Source organism: Sphaerodactylus townsendi, linkage group LG15 (genome assembly GCF_021028975.2).
Source record: "Sphaerodactylus townsendi isolate TG3544 linkage group LG15, MPM_Stown_v2.3, whole genome shotgun sequence".
Classification (NCBI taxonomy): Eukaryota; Metazoa; Chordata; class Lepidosauria; order Squamata; family Sphaerodactylidae; genus Sphaerodactylus; species Sphaerodactylus townsendi.
Genome location: NC_059439.1, coordinates 18,299,439 through 18,325,948, shown reverse-complemented (window position 1 = coordinate 18,325,948; position 26,510 = coordinate 18,299,439). Strand labels below are relative to the sequence as shown.

The 26,510-nt window shown below is 46.5% G+C and overlaps 3 protein-coding genes across 3 annotated transcripts in view; 2 read left to right on the top strand and 1 right to left on the bottom strand.

The window, feature by feature from the left end:
• PRR12 (proline rich 12) overlaps positions 1–10,515 on the top strand; it is a 49,711-nt gene extending 39,196 nt beyond the window's left edge. The window contains exons 11-14 of the mRNA XM_048517085.1: positions 44–141; positions 1,155–1,283; positions 4,510–4,605; positions 7,147–10,515. Coding sequence (XP_048373042.1) covers positions 44–141; positions 1,155–1,283; positions 4,510–4,605; positions 7,147–7,287 — 464 coding nt within the window. The 3' untranslated portion in view covers positions 7,288–10,515. The remainder of the gene's footprint in view (positions 1–43; positions 142–1,154; positions 1,284–4,509; positions 4,606–7,146) is intronic.
• Positions 10,516–13,956: 3,441 nt separating this feature from the next.
• On the bottom strand, positions 13,957–25,125 carry RRAS (RAS related). Its single transcript, XM_048518120.1, has 6 exons — positions 24,774–25,125; positions 23,468–23,555; positions 20,086–20,188; positions 19,256–19,364; positions 18,236–18,354; positions 13,957–15,776 (listed from the first exon to the last, which is right to left on the bottom strand). Exons 1-6 carry the CDS (start codon positions 24,876–24,878, stop codon positions 15,689–15,691), a joined length of 612 nt encoding a protein of 203 aa, XP_048374077.1. The 5' UTR covers positions 24,879–25,125; the 3' UTR covers positions 13,957–15,688.
• A 952-nt stretch (positions 25,126–26,077) lies between these two features.
• SCAF1 (SR-related CTD associated factor 1) overlaps positions 26,078–26,510 on the top strand; it is a 32,349-nt gene continuing 31,916 nt past the window's right edge. The window contains 1 exon segment of the mRNA XM_048516453.1: positions 26,078–26,153. Coding sequence (XP_048372410.1) covers positions 26,078–26,153 — 76 coding nt within the window.

Below are 26,510 nucleotides of genomic sequence, written 5' to 3'. Positions count from 1 at the left end.
AAATTCTTCTCCTTCCTTAATAAACGTTTGCGCTTTTCCACAGATGAACTTTATCTCCCACCCATGAGGAAGATTGACGGGATATTGAATGATCACAAGAAAAAGGTGCTGAAGAGAGTGTCTCTTAATCCCTCGCTGCAGGTACGGAAGTGGGCCAGGAGTGACAAGGTTGTTATCCTTCAGAGATTGTATTGTTCTCGGATGTTTGCTTTAGTCGTATAGTTTATTTGGTCACAGACTGTGAAGAGATATTTCCTCCAGGTTCACCTTCATGACAGCCCTGTCAAGGAGAGGGGTGGGGATTGGGGAGGATGGGATAATTCTTGTGAAAGATTGAACACTGAAAGATTTGTGAGTTGTCTAGGATTCAGCTGGGACACTGGACCTCAATATCTGGCCCACGTTAGGACACACAGCGTAGTGTCGTGGTTAACAGCAGGTGCATTCTAAACTGGAGGAACAGGGATTGATTCCCCGCGGTGCCACTTGAGCTTCTCCCCGCCACCCACAACAAACACCCTGTGAAGTGGGTGGGGCTGAGAGAGCTCCGAGAAGCTGTGACTCGCCCAGGGTCACCCAGCTGGCATGTGTGGGAGTGCACAGGCTAATCTGGTCCCCCAGATAAGCCTCCACAGCTCAAGTGGCAGAGTGCGGAATCAAACCCAGTTCTCCAGATTAGAGTGCACCTGCTCTTAACCTCTACACCACGCAGGACTGCATGGGGCTAGACAATCCTTCAGCTGCCTTATGAGCTGCCTATAAATTGACCCTTCAAGCAGTGACTTTCAGGTCATAGGGAATCTGTATTTGATTTTCGGGGATTTTAGTTGAAGCCCTGTGTACCCCTTCTGTCGGCGTCCCATACCTGGTAGATGCTGTTCTTGGCAGATTTCTCTTGAAGAGCATAATCATCCCGCCAAGTTAGACACCCCTTAGATGTGACCCCACCATCTTTGCTCCTTTCCCAGCATGCTGTGTGGCTGTACCTCACTCCACTCTTTGATGGTGCTCAAGACCCTCATTCTTTTTATTTATTTGAGTGCCTGTTTTTGACACATCCTAATGGGATCAAGGTGCACAGAAGTGTGAGGGTCTTCGATTTGGTCTGTTAGTGTGAAAACTGTCTCACAGTTACTGCTTTGCCCTCTACCCAGGAGGCACTCCATACGTTCCCTCAACTCAATGCCGAAACGTGCGACACCACGGTCAAGTTGCGCCCGGGTGGTGAACCTTACAACCGCAAGACACTCAACAAACTCAAGAAGAATGTATCCAAACCGCAGGTGGGTATTGAAAGCCAAGTCCACACTTTAGGCCTGCAGTATTTTTCCCCCACAATGCTTTGCTTAGCAAAACGGCTGACGTGGCTGTTTTTCTCTCAAACTAAGCCGCATCCAGTTCCGCCCTACTGGACTTGCAAACCCTCAACATATGGGTCTTTGGCCCCATGGCTTTTGGAGACTCTCTCTCTTTTTTTTTTTTTGCTAGCGAGGGCTACTGAAAAAATACAAACGTACACTGTCACTTATTCTGAGGTAAAATTTGCTGAGGTAAAATTTCAGAGCAGGGCATATATCCAACTCATATGCCACTCCATTTCTCTGGAACGTACGTATTTGGAGTCACCGTGGTAGTGGAATCTCAAATTTCCGGTGCATTGAAAACATACGTGGAAGAATTAAAGCATCCAGACTCTTCCAACTCTGAGTTGAAATTTTACCTCAGCAAATTTTACCTCAGAATAAGTGACAGAGTTCTTTCACCATCACTGTTCCCAGTTCTGGGAGCGAAGTCATCCACACCAGCAAGGGTTCACGAACGTTTGAGCACCATATTAAGCTTCATGGATTGATTGTCACTTTTCAGAAACCTTTTTTAAGGAGGGTGGGACTAAAGTTCTGCATCCTATGATGTTGATGTACAGGTCCAGTTTTGAGGGGCTGGTACCTAGGATACTTCTCATCTTCACGAACTCCCAGGGCAAGGAACGTTGGGACCCTGATCTTTGTAGCCCTAATTATTTGGCTGTTGAAGTCCAAATTATTTCACTTGTGCCATCTCTCTTCAATCCTGGTCACAAGGAGTCTTCGGTAGATAAATGTATCAGTGAACGACAAGCAGCTGTTGGGGAAGACACTGTTCACTAATGCTTTGTATGGATGGGAATAACCTTCCACCTCCAAGAACAGTCAGAAGGAACAAACCATCTTGTCGTGGGCAAAGAAGGCAGAAAGAAGCTAGCTTGAATTATTGATCCTGCATCTCTGGAAGCAAGGGGTTGAACCCTAAGCTCTGTACAGTCTGTTGCCTTTTCTCTTCAACATTATGATGGCGAATTGTTGGAGTTCTGCTCGTTGCAGGAGCTTGAGATCTCACGTTCCCCTAATTCCTTTTAAAAAATGAGAACCTTTAGAATTAATCTGGCTGCAAATCACCGGCTGTTAAGCACTGTTCTGCCCATTTCGTAAGGCAGCTTTATGGTCTTCCCTAAGGTGTGGTGGTTTCATCTAGGCTGGTGTCCTTGGCTACCCAAGGTGGTGGAGCCTGCTGAAAATGGCCATCTTGTAATTGATTGAAAAGGTAGTAAAAGGTGCTGCGGCAAATGTGAATGTGAAACCTTATCTGGGAAATGGAGGTCACCACGGGGCCCAAATGGGCCAAGAAATCCAGGTTTGTTTGCTTGTGGTCTTGTATCCACTTTGGTTTTTTGAGCAGCCTTCAGTGGCTTCTTTGCTGATACATCTGGTACATCTAATGTTGCGCTTTGTGAATTTCCCCTCCTGCCTCCGTGTAAATAAGGAATTGTATGAGCACTTCACAAGATCTTGTAGGTCTTACCAAGCATCCCAAAGAAGTTTTCACAGCTCAGTTTCTCTGAGTTTTACACATGCTTAGAGCAGGTTAGCCGGAGGAGGTTTCATATGTCCCTGCCTAGTCAAAGCCAAGTCCATCTTGGGCAGGAAGTGTGCTGTTTCGTGGATATTGTTGACATTTTGTAGTCCATCATTTACTTGGGAAGGAAGAGCAACCACTGGCAGGTAGGTCTTACTAGAACTAACTGCACGTGGAAATTTGCAAAAAATTAAGTTTGCCTTTCTTTGGAGCTCCTTGGGAAAAGCCTTGAAATGAATTAAACCCCATTTAAAATCAATTTGTAACACAAGGGTGCAGCCTTAATTGAATACGCTTCAAACCAATTTGTTTGACTGCTGATTAAAAACATTGTAATTTAAATTCTCTGAGGTTCTGAGCACCACATCAGAATTGCAGTTTCCAGAGAGTTTGAGGGAATTGGGGTGGGAAGGATCCCTGAGAGGATAAAATGAGTGCCAGCCGTATATCTTCAGCTGTAGTAAACCATAATGTTGCAGGGATTTTAAATCTCAGCAACTGCCAGGGTTGTTTTTTTTAAGTGGAAAGAGGAATCAAACATTTCTCATCCTAAAAAAATCAGCATCTTGGAATTGGAACATCATCTACAACTTGGTTTTTCAAAAGACTTGAATGCTTGAGAGGTTGGGGGAAAGATATGCTTAAATGCTTAGATTTGGGATCCAAACGATTTGGGGCCCAAACAAAAATCCAAACGATTAAAAACATACATCATCTTGATTTTGCAAGTGAAAGTAATTCAGCAACCCAAAATTAGACATGATTTTATGAAATTGAGCATTCAGCAAATACCTACCGTTTCCAGTTTGAAGAGATGTGAATTACTTTATGTTCGGCACAACCAGATTTTCTCTTCAATCTGAAATGTTCTGATTTTGGCAGTTCCTGTTTTGAAATAATTAGAGGATTAGAAATGTGATTGTGACTTCTCCAGCAAATCGAGGTGGTTTGAATCCCTCTTTGGTCAAGGGGACTACAGGTAGAAGATGGGACTTTTTCACTAAATGCCATCCTCAATAGTAAAAACATAGTATATCATGGAAGTGGCCCAAGCTTTCTTCCTGCTGTGCTAGAATTCTAGCTGCACAGGATTATTTAATTATGTGGGAGAGGATTCATAGATGCGATCATCTTCCTGGAGGGGTTGGATCATTTCAGGACTTTTATCACTCCATTTTACTGGAAATACACACCATCCCCAGGTCAGATCAAGGTGGCTGGAGAGCATAAAACATCTGCTGGGCGAATGAGTGAAAGTTCTGCAGTGTGCGGCAAAAACCGGGGCCACTGTGATAAGCACAGCAGGCTAATTTTGCAGGAGGCTTATAAACTGAAGGGAGAGGAAAGCAGTGGAAAAATGGGGAATGAAAGCAGGTAAGAGTTTGCATTGGGCAGATGTGGAACGGTTTTACCACATGTGGAAGGGTTTTACCACATTTAAAGAATCATTATTTTTGGTTCAAGATGACAATCATTTAGGACTAGGAATAGCGCGAGTGTGGGATATGTCAGGAGCATGAAAATGAGAGGGGCTGTAAGGTTTGGGGAAAAGAAGTCTCCTCCGACCTCCTGGTTTGATTTGTCTTTCCCTCCTCTCTTCGCTTCGGTGTCTGGCAGGAATTCAGCGTGGAAGTGGAGAAGTCCTTTTTCTACACTCTGTACCATTCCCTTCACCACTACAAGTACCACACCTTTCTGCGTTGTAAGGATGAGGTGAGTGAGACCCTCCTGCTTCTCCTCATGGGGACCTCCTGTTGCGTGGCTTTCTCAGTCTTCTTGTCATAGAATCATAGAGTTGGAAGAGACCGCAAGGGCCATGGTCCTTAAGATCTCTTCCTTGTAGACAGGTTTGTCACGGGTTGTTTATCAGTGGCAACCAGTCAAGGTGATTAAAGAGAATCTGCATCGTGGGGGCAGCATCATTGTTGACCTTCAGAGCAGGTGGTTGGCCATTGGGTGATACAGGATGGTGGCAGACTAGATGGACCACTAGTCTGATCCAGCAGGACTCTTATGTTCTCTCATTTTCATACTGAGTCATAAAGATGTGGAGCTGGGTAAGTCTAAGGATGAATAAAGACTTTATGAACCAACCTTGATAGCAAAGGAAAGTCTTATACTGGCTGTTGTGGGTTTTCCAGGGTGTGGCCATTATCTGTTAGTTTTTGCTCCTAATGTTTTGCCTGCATCTATGGCTGGCATCTTCAGAGGCATGTCACAGTGAGATGTGTTTGTCTCCGTAACTCAGTGTGGAGTCCTATAGCAATATAGCACCCTGGAAACCTGATTTATGTGCCCCAGTTGTTACAGAGGGTACAGATATCATTCTCTAAAACATCTGGAAAACAATTGGTAGCCAAGATGGCTAGAAGCTTGTTTTATTTTGTGAATGATGTGAAAACTGGGCTTTGGGGAGTTCCTGATGCCAGACTGCTTGGAATATCCTGGGTGTGGAAGAGGAAGAGGTCAAATTGCAGGGATCAAGCAAACTGATGGAACCACGTAGTTTCTCAGCCATAGATCTCTCGGTGCTTGATGGAGAGGACCCTTCAGCGGTGGAAAGAATTTCCCCGCATTCTGGAGTAGAGCGCGTGTGACACCATTTTGAACTTTAGAAAAAGTATCTAAAAATAAAATATCAAAATAGATATGAGTGTAATTATGTGTAAAGCTATTGTTTGAATATTTTTAGACATATCAGCTACATGATTTAACAGTAAAATAGCTAGATTTGAGTCCAGTAGCACGTTAGAGTCCAGTAGCACATTAGAGAAAGGGAGTCCGGAAGTTTTGGAAGGGATCATGTTTTGTCATCTATTATTGTAATAACTCTGTATTGCGTATTGTTATCTGGCGTTATTGTACTGCTGTGTTAATTTTTGCATGGCTTTATTTTAAAATGTTTTTATAAATTGTAATTGATTGTTGTGATCCACCCTGAGCCCTGTGGCGATAGGGCGGGATACGAATTTGAAAATAAATAAATAAGCTTTTGAGAGTCAAAACTCCCTTTATCACATGCTTTGACTCTCGAAAACGTGCTCCTCAAAAATCTTGTGGATCTCCAAGGTTCTCTAGCTCTTCTGCTGTAGACCAATGCGGCTACCCTCTGAAACAATCAACAGTAAGATCTCTGCCTTACAGGGAATCTGTATTCGGATAGATATAACACAACAACAACCACAACCTTTAATAGGCATATAAAATGAGTTCTAGAACATTACCAGGTATTTGTGATCTACAAAGCAAGAATATGATCAAAATACAGAGGAACTGTATCTAGCATTAGATGTTACTTACAAAGTTTGGTCACTTGTAAAAGGAATGTTGCTACTTTTTCCAAGAGCATGACTTCTGTAATGTTCAACAGAACACCCACAACAGAATTGTCAGAGTCTGTTTCATATTTGTTTTAACTGGTGTTTTAATTATGTTTTATGTTGTACACCGCCCAGAGCCCCCGCGGATTGGGCGGTATAAAAATCTAAATAATAAAAATAAATAAATAAATAAATTTGTCTAGGGCCAGCCAAAGAGAGAAATTCCTGATACCCACATATCTCGGACAGTATAATGTGAGCAAGAGTCCCCACTTTGTTTTTACAGTGTGGACAAACCCAGTCCTGGAGAGGGCTAGATAAATAGCGACCCTTCGTAATGGCAGATGGGAAAGCATTGCATCTGGCCCGTGTAGCAATCCTGGATGGATGTAATTTGGATGTAATAATCTCAAAAAGGATATTGAAGAGATAGAAAAAGGGCAGAGAAGGGCAACGAGGATGATTGAGGGACTGGAGCACCTTCCTTATGAGGAGAGGCTGCAGCGTTTGGGACTCTTTAGTTTGGAGAGGAGACGTCTGAGGGGGGATATGATTGAAGTCTATAAAATTATGCACGGGGTAGAAAATGTTGACAGAGAGAAATTTTTCTCTCTTTTCTCACAATACTAGAACCAGGGGGCATACATTGAAAATGCTGGGGGGAAGAATTAGGACTAATAAAAGGAAACACTTCTTCACGCAACGTGTGATTGGTGTTTGGAATATGCTGCCACAGGAGGTGGTGATGGCCACTAACCTGGATAGCTTTAAAAGGGGCTTGGACTAGATGGACTCTGGTCTGGTCCAGCTGGCTTGTTCTTATGTTCTTAATTTCCGTCCCTGATTTCCGTTGCCCGTTTCTGTACCCTCCACACGTGTCTTTGCCCCTCTTGAAGCACAGGCTCTTGACCGTTACCCTTTTGGTCCCTTCCAGACGACAGCGATCGAGGGCGAGGACGAGGACCTGGGCCAAGAAGAGGTGGTGCAGCAGTGCATGCGGAACCAACCGTGGCTCGAGAAACTGTTTGACTCCTTCAGCGAGTTGCTGACTCAGGCGCAAAGCAAATGTGCGTGACGTGCATGCAGCCGCCCAGAGCCACGCCCTGGGAGGGGCCGCCTACAGCCCGCCCCTCTGCAGAGCCAGAGCAGGAAGTGGGGAGAGGAAGATCGAGGGGTACCATTGCAGGCAACGAGTTCAGACTCCGCTCAATACCACCAACCAACTCTGCCCTTTTTTTTTGGTTTTTGTTTTCCTTTTTAAAAAAAAAAAAAAAAAGCAGGGACCTGGGATGGGTCTCCTGTTTCAGTGGGGTGTGGAACGGTTTGCAACGGCAGAAGTGGACACGTGGAGGGAAGGTTCTCATCAGATGCTAGAATGGTGGGATGCCCCGCCCCCTTTCCCTTTTGCCCTGGCTGTACAGAGAAATATTATTTATATATAAATGTATAAATGTCTAATTTGAGCAGCCTCGCGCCCCCCCCCCCCCTGCTCTGGTGGGGTGAAATTAGGAGGAGAACCCATAGGAAGGTCAGGGAGAAGTGGTGGGGTGTGATTCTTAGAGCTGGGAGGCTGGGTTGCGGGTCTCCTAGGTTCTATAGGTGGAGAAATTAACAAAGGGAAGGGGATCCAGGTACCCCTGGGTTCTATCCTGCATCTCTGCCATCGAGGCCCTTTAGATTCTCCCAGAGGTTGAGTTGAGCATGGGGAGAACAATGAAATGACACCCCCCCCTCCCATTTATATGGTGTCAGCTCTCTCTACTACCCGCAGTCTGATCAGGTAATATAACCCTTCTCCCCTCCCCCGTCCCAAACAACTTGGATCCCACCTCTGCCAAATCATTGTTGTTGGGTGTAAAGGTGGTGGGGGAGCGGGGGGAAGGCACTCTCGCCCACGCACTGACCGCGATCATTTTCTACTGTTGCTTCCGACAGCAAATATTTATTGCCAAGTTCTTCCCGCCCCCCCCCCCGTACACGACCCCTTCCCCCCCCCCCCCACAAGTCTTTTCAGAGAGCCCTTCTTTCAGGGCTATCCTTTTTAATCTTATCTTCTTTGTGGGAGGGCAATTACCGCTGGTGGATCCTGCCGATAGCCCTGTTCATCTCCGTCTCCCCCCCACCTTGGGTTCCTAGCTCTGAAGGACACATGGAGAAATCCCCCAGGATCTCTTCTGACCATAAATTTAGGGGAGGAAGCACAGCAGTAAATCTGCCTGTACCGAAACTTTCTAGGTGTCCTCCCGCCCCCATTGTCTTACATGTATTTTTTTTCCAAATGACCCCACTTAGGTCAAGGGGGGGGGAGGTTGAAAAAGCAGGTCACAGATAGGTCCCTTTTGTACCTGTTTCATTTGATTTCCTTTGAGGGAGGGATGGTGTGTGTCCCCTTCCCTATTACAGTCTTTAACATGGCAGGATTCGAACCCCACCCCTCCCCTCAGCTGTATATACTGTATAGGATAAAAAGTCTATGTATCATATTGTATTTGACTAACTTGAACTTAATGCGCAGGACTTTTTCTTCTCTCTCTCTTTACTCTCTCTCTCTCTCACCCGTAGCTGTGACGTTCTTTGGTTTGGACCGAAACATTTCATTAGGAGGTTGTTATTTTTTTAATCGTCGTTGTCGTCAAGGGGGGAAGGAGATTTCTGTGTTGCCTCCTACCCCTTCGCCCTCCTATGCCAAGAGCCCTTTCTCTTTCTCGCCCCTGAAATGAAATGCGAAAATTAAAAGTTTTTAGATTAGAAGAATAGGTCCGAGCCTGGAATTCCCCATCTCTTCAGCCCCCCCACCCCCCGCACCCCTAATGTCATTCAACTGGTCTCTGTTCCTACAACCACACGCGCTCAACACTTAGCAGCCTGTTTCCATCAGTTTGCTCTTCCTGGGATAGGCCCTTTAACATCTCCAATCAATCCCATACATATTCCACCCCCCCAACCCAACATACCAGATTTCCACTTCCCAGCCAACGTCTACCTCATTTCCATTCCTGACTTTTCCTCTTTGCCATAACGTTCCTGGTAGGATTTTTCCACACCAGTCCGGTTTCATCACTCTCCCGTTCCATTTTTTGTTTTCCCTCAGTCTCTTTCACGCACTGTAGCTTGGGTTTCGCGCTCTCCCCGGTTTCCTCACACCCGCTGCCCCTCTTTCCTACAGACTTCTCGTTCCTTTTCAACAGGCCAAAATGAACAGGAGTGTGCGAAAGTTCCGCATCACATCCCACCCCCATTTTTCATTTCGGGGAGGGTATGAAAAGGTACTTGTGGTAGAGGGAGGAGAGTGTCCCCTCTGAAGGAGCCGTCTTTTTTTTTAATACCAGAATTATTTTCCAACAGGTCTCTGAAGAGCAACAGAACTGTGTGTGGTGAACCCCCCACTCCCCTCTCCTTCATTTAGGGAGGGTCTTTTTATATATGCATACACATAACTCCCCCAGATTCCTCTAGATCCCATTTCCCTCCCCTAATTATTTATTGTGGGTGAATAGAGGTTGGCAAGTTTGTATGTGAGCATGTGTGGAAGGGGGGGGGGGTTTGCGTGTGTGATTAATTCGGCGTACACCAGGCTCCACTCAAAATGGAGTGTTTTAAGGGGGAGGGGGGGGTCGACTGGTTTCCTTCTGGGCTTTTTAGAGCTTGCAAATTAGTTTTTAACTGCTTTCCCTACGAACCTGGCTACCGATTGCTGTTGGGCCTTGTAGAGGTGACGGGGCTGTAGCTTCAGTCTGTACGTCATGGTGGGGTTAGCTTGAACACGAGGGGGTTGAAAAACGAGGCGACTGGGGAGGGGGGGAGTATGTTTCACAGTACAGGGTTAATTTTTCAAGGGACGCCAAGAGCCATGACATCTTGAAAAGGAGACAGGTCTGCAGCAGCGATTCTTTAGGAAACTTTACAAAAGTGTCGTTCCTGGGCGGAGTGGCCGAACCCCCATGCCCCCAGAACTGGACGGGACAAGCTTCATTCATGTTAATAAAAAACATATGTACACACAAACACACACCTGCTTCCTGTAACAGGGGGGGGGGAAAAGACTTTTCTCTCCTTCTCCCCCTCCCTCTATTTGGATCTCGGAAGGCCCCCTTTTTTACGACGTGTATTTCTGTGTATCTTGTTCGCGCCTCAAGGGTCTTGTTCTGAGATATGGGATTTGTGTTCTGTATTATTGGATGTTCCTATATATTTTTATTGTTTATTATTAGTGTCTGAGACGTTTTTTTCTCTCAATATGTAAAACTCACATTGTATACTGTGTACACAACAAAATGACAAAAAACACTTTTCTTTGCAAAAATGAAACGCCTGACGCCCCGCTTTGTTCATTTTGTCGGGGTTGGGGAGGCTGCGACCATGGCATAAAAAGGGGGAGGCAGAGATAATCCAGTCATCTGCTTGGTAGGGAGTTCTCCATTGTTCGAGAGAACATCTGGGTATTTGGTAATCCACCAATCAGGGAAGCAGGAATTTGAAAAAAAAAATTTCCCAGGCTTCTCTCTGTGTCTCGGCTCTGCCCTCCTCTTGCCAGTTTGTTTCCTGCCTATAGGGAGTGCAGTCGCAGGGGTTTTTAACAGCCACTGTGCCTTCTAAATATATCTTTTATTTCTTGAATTTTAATTTTATTTGGTGGATCTGATTTAGTGGGGGAGACTTCCCCTGTGATAAGGCTACTGTGCCTTTAAGATCTACTACTGAGGCAAAGCGTTACAGCTGGAAGCCTCGTTGGACAAGAGAGGGAATGGGATATAAAATAAAAATAAGTTTATAAAATTAAGCATGGATTGGAAAATGGGGATAGAGAATTTCTCCTTCTCCCATAAGACTACAACTTGGGGGTTCCCAGTATTGTTGATGAATGTTAGATTCAGGACAGGCCAAATGAAGGACTTCCTTACTCAACAAATAAACTGGGATTCACATCTAAAAGACACATTAATGAATGTAGGTGGCCTCCCCCCAAGGCTTTACTATTCTGACCCATCTGTTCACCGTTGCATAAAACCAGGATTTTTGGCTCGGATTCTCTTACGCAACTCTCGAAGATCCAGAAGCCCGGTTGCATTTCAACCAGCCAGTCTAGGAATACCAGTCTCTATTCCAGTAGTTTCCTCTAACAAAAAATGTATTGTGCTTCTGGACCCTAGAGTTCGATGAACTTTCCCACTGAATGGAAGGACTATAGATAATTGTGAAGAACAGGCGTGGCCCCTTCCTAACCTGAGTTATATTGTGTTATTTGCAACCATGTGGATTTTTGGCCAGGAGTTAAAACTATTTGAGAGGAAGGCGAAGGTCAGTGCTTGGATATGTGAGTGATAGACTTCTACAATTTTAAGGTCACCATTAAATATCTCAACCAATTTAATTTTAAAACAATGTATTCCTAACATTTCACCTGCATCTGTGGCTGGCATCTTCAGAGGTGTATCACAGAGAGAAGTCTGTTACACACTGTGTAACAAACTTCTCTCTGATACATCTCTGAAGATGCCCGCCACAAATCCTGGCAAAACGTTAGGAACAAGATCTACCAGACCACAACCACACAGCCTGGAAAACCCACCACAACCAGTTGAATCCAGCCGTGAAAGCCTTCGACAATACAGTATAATTCATGTTTGCCCTGTCCAAGATGGGCTGAGCTAGCTCAATCCAATCAGATTTTCAGAAGGTAAGGTCAGCTCTGGTTAATACTTGGATGGGAGTCCTCAAATAAAGTCCAGGGTAGCTATGTAGCAACATGTAAAGGCAAACCACCGTTCTTTATCTCTTGCCTTGAAAACACCATGAAGAATCCCGGCTCACTTGATTTTAAAATTAATTTTATGTTTTGTACCTGGCAAAATGCAAAAAAAATTTTCAAAAAAGAACTATTTCTGAGTGATTTAAAAAATCCCAGCATTTGACCAAGATTTGTTCTGTCCTCGCAACAAAACACAGAGCACCAGAAATGAAGCTGTTGCATAAGCGACGGTGAGAAAAATAAATCCAAGAAATATATGTTTTTTTCTTGAAAACAGTGTAGAACAGAACTTCTGGGTCTTTTAGCGACCTCTGTAGTAACTGGGTGTTTAGGAACTCTAGTAACTACTGATCTACAAGTAGCCCACAAGCTACTTGTTAGAGGAGGCCCGAGCCCTAGATAAAGTGCTTATTCTACTTTGAGGGAAATGCAGGGACAAACAGCTTCTCCCATCCAGTACAAAGGGGAATATTGTGTCAGTGCCATTTTAAAAAAAGCATCACATGAGAATGGGAGAGGGATGTTTTGAAGTATGGCCCCAGGCCATACTTGTGTTCAGTGCGGCGCATGATCAGCGCAGCGCTAAATAAGATTCAGGGGTCCTGTTTAAGAGATGTTAAACCTAGCTTGAGCCCAACTACACCCCAGTATTACTGCTGAGTAGGACCGCCTAATGTGGTTTGGGAAAATCCTGGAAATTTGTGAGCAGAGGGTGGAGTCTGGGGAGGGGTTTCCCGGGGTTAGGAGACCTTAGACTCCGCCCTCAGAAGTTGCCATTTTCTCTAGGAAAATGAGTATTTGTAGTCAGGCGATCAGTAGTTCTCCAAAAACTCAAGCCTCCTCCTTGAAGTCGGTAATCCTACTGCTGAGTTGCCATGTTTCAATTCATGATGCAGATATTCTTTTATTACTTATTATTGTGTATATGGATGTAAAAGTTGGATAATGAAATAAGCTGACAGGAAGAAAACTGAGCCAGCGTGGTGTAGTGGGGGACTCAAATCTGGAAACCAAGTTTGATCCCCCCATTTCTCCACATGAGCTGACTCTTATCTGGAGAACGGGATTTGTTCCCCTTCTCCTACACATGAAGCCTGCTGGGTGACCTCGTCACAGTTCGCTCCAAACTCTCTTAGCTCCACCTTGGCCTCGTCACAGTTCGCTCTGAACTCTCTTAGCCCCACCTATCTCACAAGGTGTCTGTTGTGGGGAGGGGAAGAAGTCTGCAAGCTGCTTTGCTTCTTACAGGAGAGAAAAGTAGGGTATACATCCAAACTCATCTTCCTTTGAAATATGGTGTTGGAGGACAGTTTCACGGATACCATGGACCGCCAAATGCACAAATAAGCGGGTCAACGTCAAATCAAGTCTGAATTCTCTCTTGCTAGAAGTTACCGTTTCTAAACTGAGGCTATTGTACTTCAGTCACATTATGAGAAGACCAGGGCTGCTGGAAAAGATAATAATGCCAGGAAAAGTTGAAGGCAACAGGAAATGAGGAAGACCCCACAGGGGATGGATTGACTCAACAAAGGAAGTCACAGCCTTCTGTTCACAAGACCTGCGCAAGATTGTCAACGACAGGACATTTTCGAGGTTGTTAATTCATACGGTCACCATAAATCACAACATGATGGCACAAAATACACAATCATAGGAAACACCTACAGCTGATCTCCTGGCTATTCTCATAAGAGGCTTATCTGGTGAACCAGATGTGTTTCTGCACTCCTACATTTCTGCTGGGTGACCTTGGGATAGCCACGGTTCTTGGGAACTCTCTCAGCCCCCTCCAACCTCACAAGGTATCTGTTGTGGGGAGAGGAAGGGAAAGGAGCTTGTAAACTACCTTGAGTCTCCTTACAGGAGAGAAAGGTGGGGTATAAATCCAAAACGCTTCTTCTCATGCTATCAAATCCAGCAAGTACCCGTAAACCTAAGGATGCTCTCCCCATTTTGTGCCACTATCCCAAAGATCACACAACAAACAATTTCTCTGGGAATATTTTTTTTTAATTTTGTTAAAATAACTTTTGGCTAAGTGACAAATCCAGAGACCTATGACTATCCTTGTATTTCGCGGCCTTTCGGCCACAGTTTATAAAAGTTCTCTGTACCTCTGTGCACGTGTGTGTGTGTATATATATATATATATATTTATATTCAGATAACATACTGTCTGACTACAAAGAATACTTTATGCCACTGATGAAATTAGTCCATGAAAGCCAGATCAGTTAAGCCTTTGAAGTGCCACAAGACTCTGCCGTTTTGAACAAGTGGTAACTCTTTGGCATTTTCTCGTTGGAATGCTCCGCAAGTTTACACAGCATGGCAGGAAAGGGGTGGAACAAACAGAAGAGAATTTTTATTTGTGCACGCCACTCGTTGCAACTGCTGAAAAATAGGTTTCCCATCTGATCAGGACTGAATGCATCTTTTTGCTTCACGGCGAACCAAGTGCAGAATCTGCACGCTCCTGGGCACAACTGGTACAACTATCAAGTATTAAAGGGGTTTTGGCAAACAATGGCCAAGACCCTTGGTAAGGTTTACTTTATCAAAATGCTCGCGAGGAGCCCTTGGCCCTGTCGGGCCCGTTGCCAAAAGTCACAGGTAAGTGATAAAAGTCAGCGGCCGTGGAAGGGCAGATTATAAACCGGCTGTGTTACTGTGACAAACTCAAAAGCAAGGCTTTCTGTTCTTGGGAAGGGCAGAACAACTTGCTTCTTCGGTCGACTGTACCTAGCAACGCAATTTTGTTTCTAACAATTAAAACTGTGTTAAAAAGTTTATTGCACCAGCTCAAGGCTGTTTCTTAGCCGCTGGGAGGAAGGGCTGTTTTTAGCGCAGGCTGTCCCTAATATGAGGGTGGGGGAGAGGACAATCCCTTGATTTTTGCTATTTCTTTTTTAGTTACATCCTCTGCCCAAAAGAAAGGAGGGGGTTCATTTTTCAGTCCCTCTATCTGCTAGGATGCAGCTACGCTTGAGTGGTCTGCAGGGGAGGAGGGAGAACGTTGCCAAGCTCCACCCTCTCCACAAAAAGCTCCACCCCTTTTCCAGAAAAACAGCGGTGACACCAAACGTGTGTGCGGGAGCGGGAAGGAGTTGTGACTTTGCACCAGCTACCGTTCCCCCTTTCTGCACTGTGGAGAACAACTGAGCACAGAGGTCCTTGTCAATTATGTCTGATCACCACCTCTGCATTTTTCAACATGTTTGTGTCTATGGCTCTGTGCAGAAGATCACTGGATCTGTTTTGTCAAGATCGCAGGCTACCCCAATTGTCCCTCGCTGTCAAATTTACACCCGGCTGCCCACATCTCTGAAAAACGATCCGGCTTTCTATCACTCGGCTGGGAGAGGAAGAGTCTTCCGAAGGAATGTGGCCGCATTTAGCAGTAGAAGGTGAGGAGGTACGACGTGCTGGCTTTCGTTCCCCGTCCCGCATCTTCCTTTAAGCCCATGGAAGCTTCTATAGGTAAAGGGTCACTGCAGGGGAGTTAAGGACCGATCCGCCGCCTGCCCAGTTCCAGTTTGCAGAGTTCTCTGCAATACTAGAGAAATGAAGTATTTTAAAAACCGTAGAACACACATGGACAACCCCGGTTGCGATGGGAGGAGGTGGAGAAGCTGATCTGAGCTAGGGGAAAATGCCGACTCTAGATAAACAGGACGGCTGTTCCTCCCCTTCCGGAAAGCGTGGCTCAGGGTGGGAGGGTGGTCTACAGAATGGAACATGGACAGCCTCTGGTTTCTTTCTTCTTTGGGTTGACAATTGGAGCAGGGGGAGACTCAAGTTCGTTAAACCTCCTGTAGAGGAAATACAAAAGAAGGAAACAGAGGAAGAGGAGGGTAATACAATAGATTGCTTATTCCGTCATCTGTTCCAAAATATATTTTTTTAAAAAGAGGAAAGTAATCCTACTTTCAGACAGACCCCCCCACCCCCAACTGTAAATGATTGGACCAACTCAATGATTGGAGAAACTCTTTGCCATGAACTTCCATATTCAGATGCAGTCTACCCCCAATTGGCACACACCAATGGAAAGACCTTTCTTTATCTTTATTAACCTTTAATAGGCATAGATAGATCAGGATTTACACAGACACATTCTGCAGTCTCAAGTATAGTTCAGTAGCAAGGAAATAGTCCACATAACTTGACGGTTGACTTCGAGGGATTCAAATCACTTCAGATTTTTTTTTTAGGAAATACCCAGAGCAAATGACAGTAAATACCCCTACACATCAATGTAAAAATACAATCTAATATAAAATTGCAATAAAAATAGATCTGTTTAGCAAGTTAAAAGCAAAATAATACAGCAATAGGTATCCTACCATGCCGAAAATTAGACAGATTGGAGAAGATACCTATCATTTATAAGAAGTTCTACATTTGTTTTATATATAATATTTGATATTTAAAATTTGATTATGTGCCAAATAATAATGAACCAATATGGTTTAGTGTACTGGTATAATATATGTAGATATGTATTTTTAAAATACAGTTAAAAGTAATAAAATGGGAATAAATTAGCACTTTAAAATGGTTGTCAGGTATAGAGCTACCATACGTGTTGTATGAGCATTGTAATCTCCAAGAAGAAAATGTATGGCAACAGTAGGGTTAGAAATTTTCCTCGCCACTAATAAAGGGTGAATTAATCTGAGACGCGCATCAGCATTTATTTGGCACTCTGATGTAGTAATGCACTGCTGACCCAGCAGCACCGTGGTAGAACGTTGGCACACCAACGGACCTACGGCCTTCTGGTCGCACCGCACCCCCACTCCTCAACCCCGTATGAGTCACGGGTCATGAACTATCTGGCTCAGTCACCGGGCGTCCCAGACAAAGGGACAATGATCTGCCCCCAGGTGAGGATTAGGCCCAGACGCTTACGCTCCTCTCCGCACATAGCAGCCAGGTGAGATCATGCATCACATGATGATCTCCAGGTCTCCCGGTCTCCCGCTCATCTCCCTACCCACCTCCTTTACACGCCCACAATGAAACCCTAATAAAAGGTGCCAGAGACCAGCACAGGGAGAGTTGTCAGGATCACGAAATCCCGCGCTTCCTGTTGCTGACGCTCTCCACCAGATGAAACCTCCTCTGCGTCTCGCCTATTCCTTAGCGACGACCCTGCGGGGATGACTACACTCTAGGAGGACATGGGTAAGAGAGTCAGTGGAGCCACAGCGACAGTGTCTTTGTTGTTTTGGAATTTGGTGATACCTTACCAATGGAAAGACACAGGGGACCTTCAAGTCGTGCTTGTGAGCTCATGGGAGGCTTCTGGACTAGTTTTTGCTTAAAAGGTGCAGAAGGCAATTCTTTCCCCTATGGGGGGGGGGGGTCACCTTGCTCAAAGAATGCTACAGCTCCAGGATGTGGCCCAAGGAACCACAGGGGCCTAAGAAACCACCGTGGGTGGATGGGTGGGAAGGAACCAAACAGAAATGAACATGAGTCTCATGCAACTTGCAGACATACTTCTGGCCTGCACTCCGACGGCCCTGTCCTGCGGCCTACGAAAGAACGCCAACTCTGGATATGATAGTGGCAGGAAGGCAGGCAAATCAGAAGATTTATCAAACCTCTGATCAGCTGGTGAGCCACAACTGGCTGGGGGAAGGAGGCACACGCCCAGGTACATAGGTAAGGGGTGGTTTCTCGGGTTCAAACCCCTCCTGTTACATGTCCGGCTTGCTTGAAACAATGCATGGAATGGAAGATGATATTTTGATGATTTTATACACGGTTATGATGATTTTATACACGGTTTTTATGTTATACACCACCCAGAGCCCTTCGGGGATGGGGCGGTATATTAAATTAAAAATAAATAAGGAAGGAAGGAAGGAAGGAAGGAAGAAAGGAAGAAAGGAAGAAAGAAAGGAAGGAAGAAAGGAAGAAAGAAAGAAAGAAAGAAAGAAAGAAAGAAAGAAAGAAAGAAAGAAAGAAAGAAAGAAAGAAAGAAAGAAAGAAAGAAAGAAAGAAAGAAAGAAAGAAAGAAAGAAAGAAAGAAAGAAAGAAAGAAAGAGCCGGAAAGCCCTCACTCACCAAACCCACCCCATAAAAAATCTATACCTATGTCACACGCCTGAAACCGGAGTGGCTCTGGATTCCCAGTCTGTACTAGGGAAGACATACCTAGTCGAACACTTCTGTGTTGAAAGGGACTGCCAAAAGAGTGGTTTGTGTGGTGGGGCAGGGGTAGGGGGAATAACCCGGCCAATAGCAATCCCCTCCTTACCTGATGGCTCGAACCAGCTCGTGGAAAGATTCGTCCACATTGAGGCGTAGTTTGGCGGAAGCTTCCATGTATGGGATTTGATTCTCCCGGGCAAAGCTGATGGCCTCCTCTTTGGGCACCTGCCAGCATATTTAGCAATTATGGGGAGCATTTAAATGTAAAGTACACATGACCGATGCCCTCTGCGGTCACTTTGGCTGTCTCTCTTGACCCCCAACTGGCTAACAGAGAGCCAGCGTGATGTAGTGGTTAAAAGCAGGTGGATTGTAATCTGGAGAACCAGGTTTGATTCCCCACTCCTCCACCTGAGCGCCAGAGGCTTATGTAGTGAACCCGACGTATTTCCGCACTCCTACATTCCTGCTGGGTGACCTTGGGCTAGTCACAGTTCTCTCAGAGCTCTCTCAGCCCCACCTACCTCACCAGGTGTCTGTTATGGGGAGAGGAAGGGAAAGGAGGTTGTAAGCCACCTTGAGTCTCCTTACAGGAGAGACAGGGGGGGGGTATAAATCCAAAACTCTCCTTCTCTCTTTATTTATTTGTTTAGAAATACCCAGTTTTCTCCCTAATAAGTGGTTCGCAACATTGCTTGCCCTTCCTCCATTTTGTCCTTCCAGCAGCAAACCTGTGACGTAAGTTAAGCTGGAGAACAGGGTTGTCAACAGGTCTGGAGTAAAAATAGTCCAGTCCTTTAGTGGAGGTTGAATTGGATGTTATTTACCTCTCTGCCATGAAAGGCTTCAACTGCCTATTTCTACACACTGACCATCTATTAGAAAGGGCAGTTCGTTTTTTCCCAGGCCTGCTGGAAAACATAGCTGAAGGTGACTCACAACAAGCTTCTACGGTGGAGCCTGTTTCTCTCAAAGCCACAGGCAAGTCTTGCTAATCACTTAAGCACTAGGAAAGGAAGTGGGTGAAACAGACCGCTGCAAAGAAACTACACAAATAAACTCTATTCTAATCCAGTTCCCATCCACAGCATGTTATGCACGCACAAGCAGTCTACAATTCCCTTACCTGCCGATATGGATCCAAGTCAGCCTTATTTCCCACGAGGATCATGGGAAACTCATCCCGGTCTTTCACCCGGAGTATCTGCATATGAAACTTGCTGATTTCATTAAAACTAGGATTGAGAAAGAGAGAGGAGATGGATGAAGGAGACCCTTCCCACACCCAGACACACCTCGAGACAAAATTATTGGTTCAGGATTAAAGTGCAACAACAGAGAACAATGTGTCTGTTTCAGGGTAATATTTTGTTCAATTGTAAATTCACTGGCCTAAGGGGGGAAAATCACTCTGAGACTCTCAGTTTTCACCATCTGTAAAATGGGAACCAGAATGAACTACTGCACTGCTGTGGAAAGTAACTGTATGTGAGCTGACTCAGCCGTCTATAAAATCAGAGTTATTTGCTTTCAAAATTCTCTAGAGTCTTTTAAGTGCATTAACGTGCTTGGCCTGTTAAGCGTGCTGTTGCGCATCCGTACAAAATTAACACTTAAAAATTCCAATTCACATCACAATAACAAATGTCGTTGTTATTGAACATAATGCGGTGCTGTGTAAGACACTGAGCTATCATCAGAGCTTGCTATCCTAGCAAAGTGTCAAATAACGTTAACAGAACTACCTGAAAATTAAAGAATCATTCCTCACTGTGAAAAATTGTCTCGGGAAACTTTGAAGCATTCTCAAAATGTCCAATCAAAGAAGAGGAACAAGGAGCAAAAACAGCAGCTATTAAAAATTATTTCTAGGCCTTCATATCCTCTGCTTAGGATTCCTTTTCTGGCTCCTTGAGATGGGATTCTCAGGTGTGAATGCCACAGCATGTGTCTTACCTGCCGCGATCGTTAATGGCGTATATGAGTAGAAAGCCTTCCCCTGTGCGCATGTATTGCTCTCGCATGGCCCCAAATTCCTCCTGTCCTGCAGTATCCAAAACTGCCAAGAGAAACAGAAAATTGGACAAGAAGGAAAATACTCAAGAACTCAAAACAGTGCCTACAGCGGAAGCGATACACCATGTCTGCTACAAACTCACCCAAACTCACCAGGAGAGGACGTTGTGGAAGGCTTGTTGGCAAATTTGAGTTTCAGAACCTAAGATGTGCCTTGCTGGATTAGACTGGTGTAGTGGTGAAGAGCAGGTGGATTCTAATCTGGAGAACTGGGTTCGATTCCCCACTCCTCCCCCTCAGTGGCAGAGGCTTATCTGGTGAACCAGATGTGTTTCCACACTCCTACATTCCTGCTGGGTGACCTTGGGCTAGTAGTCCCAGTTCTTCGGAACTCTCTCAGCCCCACCTACCTCACTGGGTGTGGGGAAAGGATGGGAAAGGAGCTTGTAAGCCACCTTGAGTCTCCTTGCAGCAGAGAAAGTTGGGGTATAAATCCAAACTCTTCTTAAAGCAGCAACCTTACCTCACCCAGCAGAGAATAAGCTGGCCTGAGGAATACAGCCTGTTGCTCATTCATGCTAGATAGTTGGTGGTGGGGAGTGCAGTCAAGTCACTGCTGACTTACAGTGACTCCACAAGTTTTCAAGGTAAGAGATGTTAGGGGTGTTTTGCCATTGCCTGCCTCCATGTCACGACCCTGTTATTCTCTGGAGGTCCCTCATCCAAACACTAGCCAGGGCCAATCCTGATTAGATTCTGGGCTAGATTCTGATGAGATCAGGCTAACCTGGGCTATCCAGTCAGGGTGCTGCATATTTAGAGGTGTGAAAAAAATAAGAATAAAAAATAAGCTGGTCCAGTGTTAAAAGAACGCGATTTATAAAAGGAGTCCTGGGCTGGAGAATGTGGATGGGAAGCCTTTTCTTCCTCTTCTGTAATATTAGAACTCGGGGCCACCCTATGAAGTTGACGGCCAGTCAATTCAGGATGGGCTTGAGGAAGTGTAGCGTGGTGTAGTGGTTAAGAACAGGTGGGCCATGAAGAAGGGAAGGGAAAGAACAGAATCAGCTTGGGAAGTCTGTGCAGAGTTACCCCCTTGCAACTGTGTTCACTTCGACAGACTTAGAAGGGCATAACTTAGGTTATCACGGCACTGCCGGTGGATCAAGAAATCGCTTTTGATATATTATAGCCATATGTGGATAGAACATGCAGAAGTGAAAACATTTTGGACAACTGTATATATATTATCGAGAAACTGGGGAAGATAAATATTGATTTAAATAATGACTTAATGTTCATGGGTGTAATGGAAGACAGAAGGGTGGATAAACAATATATGTATAAAATAATGATTAAAGCAGCCCATGCAACAATAGCCTTGGGCTGGAAAGAAAAGAGAAAATGGACATTTCAGAAATGGTTAGAATATATCTGGGAACAAAGTGACACTCGATATTTTTGATATACTAACCAAAAATAAGATGTGGCGAGATAAACAGAATGAAAATTTGAAGATATGGATAATATATGTGGACTGGATGAAAGAAGCTCGAGTCAATGAAGAAATGTGGGAGAAGAGGCTACAGAGAATGAACTTACTGCTGTTTGTGTGACAAAACTATGAAGAAGAAGTAATGGGGGGAGGGAGAAAAGGGGGGAAAGTATTGTTTGAAAATATATGAAGAAGGAAATTACTATAAACTGTAAAATTCAAATGATACAATAATTTTTTTAAAAAAAGAAATCACTTTTGATCAATTGCATACAAGACGAGTTTAGATTTATACCCTTGCCTTTTTCTCCTGTAAGGAGACTCAAAACAGCTTAAAAACTCATTTTCCCTTCCTCTCCCCACAACTTGTGAGGTAGGCAGGACTGAGAGAGTTCTGAAAGAACTGTGACTAGCCCAAGGTCACCCAGCAGGCTTCATGTGTAGGAGCAGGGAAACGAACAGTTTACCAGATGAGAGTCCTCCGCTCATGTGGAGGAGTAAGGAATCAAACCCGGTTCTCCAGGTTAGAGTCAACGGCTCTTAACTACTACGCCACCCTGGCTCCACTGATTAGACAGCAGCTTTCAATATGTACATATGTAAACAAAAGTTTGGACACAAGCACATATAACAACTGCAGTGGCAAACTGGGGCAGGTTATCTGAAGAGCTGCCTGCTCCCATTTAAACCTGGTAATTTGTTAAGATCATCCAAGAAGGGCTCTCTCTCCATCCCATCAGTACATCTGGTAGGGACCTGGGAGAGAGCCAGCCTGCTGTAGTGGTTAAGGCTAGGTGGATTTGAATCAGGAGAACCGGGTTTGATTCTCCACTCCTCCATCTGAGTGGCAGAGGCTTATCTGGTGAACCAGATGTGTTTTCAAGCTCCTACATTCCTGCTGGGTGACCTTGGGCTAGTCACAGTTCTTCGGAACTCAGCCCCACCTACCTCACAAGGTATCTGTTGTGGAGAGAGGAGGGGAAAGGAGCTTGTAAGCCACCTTGAGTCTCCTTACAGGAGAGAAAGGTGGGATATAAATCCAAATTCTTATTCTTATTTTGGTGCCTAGACCCTGGAACAGTCTTCTTATAGCTGCCCAGCATGCTTGTTCCTTGCTATTCTTCTGTCATCAGGGGAAGACATTTAACATCTCGATCCAACTATTGAGATCTGAACAAGCAGTGATTTAGGGTTTTAGGTGAATTTTATTGTGTTTTTGATTTTTTAAAAAATGGTAATGTCTACTTTCATTGTCTTGTGTTTTTACTGTATTTGATTGTTATGGGGTTATTGTTGGGTTTTATTGTATCCTGTAAGCCACCTTGAATACGGCCAATAGAAAGGTGGGGCATAAATACTGTTAATAAAGAATACAATAAACGAACAAATCTTAGGAGAGGCCTTCCCCACTGTGTGAGCCAAGTACAGGCAAGCCCTTTTCTATGACGTTGCCTGATATTTCCAAGATCCAAAGAGTCGGCCCTCCTTCTCTTGAATGTTCCCCTCCCCCCCTTTTACAGGCAAATGTGTGCACATTTAATCAACTGATAGATTAAAGAGATTAGAACTCATTGGATTAGCTGATGAGATTCTTCATCTGGCCGATAACCTTTGTAGCAGCCCTTTTTCCTACCACTTTGGAAATCACTTGGCGTAATATCCATCCCTGGAGGGCAAATTGTCACGCGCTAGGATCCCGTTTGCTAAACTCTTACTTGCCCTGACACATTTGTGCGCCACTTTCACAACACATGAACTCATGCTCTGTAAAGAGAGACACGCCACACACTCTCCACGCATGTATACACACCCCGTTTCAATACTCACTGTCTAGCCGGGTTTGGGTGCCATCGATGTTGCAGATTTTGGTGTAGGAATCCTCAATGGTGGGGTCATAATCCGAGACAAAGTATGACTGGAAAGAGGAGACGGCGGGAGAGGAAGTTAAGGGAAGAAACAAGCTCTGTCTCCCAGAACGCGGACTTGGGTAATCCTTGCAGTCAGAGCAAAGGGTCCCAGCCACCAGCCTTTCACTTCTTAAGAACAACATGTCTGGCTGGATCATACCAAAGGTCTATCTACCTCAGTAGACTGTTTGCAAGAGTGGACAGCCAGTGACCCTCACCATGGGAGGTTCCTTCACCCCACAGTCCCTGCGCTATTCTCACAGGTCTGGCTGGAGAATACCAAAGGTCTATCTACCTCAGTAAACTGTTTACAAGAGGGGACAGCCAGAGACCCTCACCATGGGAGGTTCCTTCACCCCACAGTCCCTGCGCTACTCTCACAGGTCTGGCTGGAGAAAACCAAAGGTCTATCTACCTCAGCAGACTGTTTTCCAAGTCAGAGACCTTCACAATGGGAAGCTCCTTTGCCCCACCGTCCCTGCTCCACTTCCACAGGTCTGACTGGAGCAGGGGTCTGCAACCTGCAGCTCTCCAGATGTTCATGGACTACAACTCCCATCAGCCCCGGAGCATACCAAAGGTGGATCTACCTCAGCAGGGTGTTTTCCAAGTCAGAGACCTTCACCATGGGAAGCTCCTTTGCCCCACCGTCCCTGCTCCACTCCCACAGGTCTGACTGGAGCAGGGGTCTGCAACCTGCGGCTCTCCAGATGTTCATGGACTACAACTCCCATCAGCCCCGGAGCTTACCAAAGGTCTATCTACCTCAGCAGACTGTTTTCCAAGTCAGAGACCTTCACCATGGGAAGCTCCTTGACACCGCCATCCCTGCTCCACTCCCACGCTTGGGATTTGCTTCTGGCCCTGCAGCAACTCTGCAGAACTGATCTGGGTTGGGCAGAACCCCAGCGGGACCACTAGTCCCAACCACCTTGCTTAACTGGGGCGGGGGGGGGGGTTGATCCGAATGCAACGCGACCCCACCCCTTCCTTTCCAGCCGAGCGTGCCGAGGGGTGGAGCAGGAGGGGAGTCTGGGCCCCCAGTGCGGACCAAGCAAGGCGGCGGTCTCGCGCCGGCTTCCTTGGGGACGTCGCCAGTCCGCAGGCAGGGCGGAAGTTCGCGTCCCGTTTGGAAAAGTTTCCCACCCTCGGCCCAAGAGTTTCGCTTTCACCCGCCCCGTCCCGGGAGCCCCCCGCCCCACTCGGGACCCCCGTCCGGGCCCTACCTGGATGAACTGGATGGTGAGGGCGCTCTTTCCCACGCCGCCCCCGCCGACCACCACCAGCTTAAACTTCTCCGCGGGCGCCGCGCCTTCGTTGGGGTTCATCATGGCTGGAAGGCAGGGAGGGAGGGAGCGGACTGGGAGGGGGCGGGACGAGGATCTCAGAAGCCCCCCAGCGCCGTGCCCATCATTGCTTCCCCGCTTGGCCCGACCCACCAGCCCCAAACCCGGCCCCGATCCGGCGCGGGGCCTCCGCAAGGGTAAAGAGCACGGCGCGCTCCCGGGCCCGTCTCCGCTTCCCTATTTGGCCAGCGGCAGCCGCGACGGGGCGGACCCCACGGCCGGCACAGGCGCGCTCTCCTCGGCCCCACCCGGCCCGAGGGAGGGGAGCGGTGGGGAGTGGCTTCTGTGTTTACACGTGGGCTCTGATGTCGTGTGGATGGCTGCCCAGAGGGGGCTGAGATCCAGGTCTGACGGGATATGTGGGGGAGACGTCGGGAAGGGCATCAGCAGCCTGGCTTTACGCGTGGGCATGGAGCGGGCGTCAACGGGACTGGAGGAGATGTAGTTAGGGGAGTTTCTAGGGGGACTTTTGTAGGGGGTTGGACTAGATGATCCCTCTGTGGATGGCTGTCCAGAGGGTGCTGAGATCCAGGTCTAGCGGGATAAGTAGGGGAGACGTAGGAGAGGGCATAAGAAGCCTGGTTTTACGCATGGGCACGGAGCTGGCGTCGATGGGGCAGGGAGAGAGGTAGTTAGGGGACTGGTTGTTGTGGGTTTTCCAGGCTGTGTGGCCGTGGTCTGGTAGATCTTATTCCTAACGTTTCGGCTGCTTCTGTGGCCGGCATCGTCAGAGGTGTATCACAGAGAGTAAGTGGTTTACCCACTGTGTAGTTAGGGGAGTTTCCTGCCTTTTGGACGGGGTTGGACTAGATGACCCCGGAGGTCCCTTCCCGCTCAACCTTTCTATTCTCTAGCAGCGTTTCTTAGTCGTTCAAAAGAGGTGCGTTTCCAGAGAGGGTTAGTCTTTGGCGGCAGAAGCTTTTGCAGTCTTGATAATCGATGCCATCAGACGGGTCCCTAAACTTTGGGCAAACGCGTTGCGTTCTCCTGCACCAGATTCCGCGCATCCCCTCTGAAGGAATGGGCCCTGGCGGGCCGAGAAAGTTGGCATGGAAAGGCCTGCGTCGTTTGAAGTGCCCCCCCTCCCCCCCGACTTTGTCGAAGGCTTGAGATCAACTTTCTGTTGTGGTTTTTCCGAGCTGTGTGGCCGTGATCTAGTCCCTTTTGCTGGCCCCTTCCGAGACATGGCACGGGAAGACCCGTGCCATGGAGAGAGCAACACGTCTCACCGGGCCCTGCCTCTCCAGATGCCAGCCAAACGTCAGGAGCAAAAGGGGCCATGAGCTCACCGCCCGCACATTCCTTTCCTGTGTTGTGTGCAAGGAAGTTGCTCCTCCGCCCTGGGCCCCTCCCTGCCCTCCGCCAGCTGCTGGCTCCGGGCTTCCTTGCAACACGAAGGGAGAGGGGGGAATTCGGGGCAGCCGATAGGCTGGGCTGTCCTGGGTTCTAGTCTTGCATAGGAGCGCGAGAGGGGGGGGGGAAGTTGCCCATTCTGCAGATGCCCCCAAACAAAGGCGATCATGGGGCTGACTGGCTTGGCCTGGCATGATTCTGTAGGGAACAACAGGGAAACGAGGCCAGTAGAAGAAGAAGAGGAGGAGGAGGAGGAGAAGGAGA

Excerpts from the sequence above, each read along its gene's own strand:
- RRAS (XM_048518120.1), bottom strand. The coding sequence starts at position 24,878 with ATGATGAACCCCAACGAAGGCGCGGCGCCCGCGGAGAAGTTTAAGCTG. Across the intron at positions 20,189-23,467 it reads CACCCAAACCCGGCTAGACA|TTTTGGATACTGCAGGACAG; the intron begins GTGAGTATTGAA and ends TTCTCTTGGCAG. Across the intron at positions 15,777-18,235 it reads GAGCTGGTTCGAGCCATCAG|GAGGTTTAACGAACTTGAGT; the intron begins GTAAGGAGGGGA and ends TTTCCTCTACAG.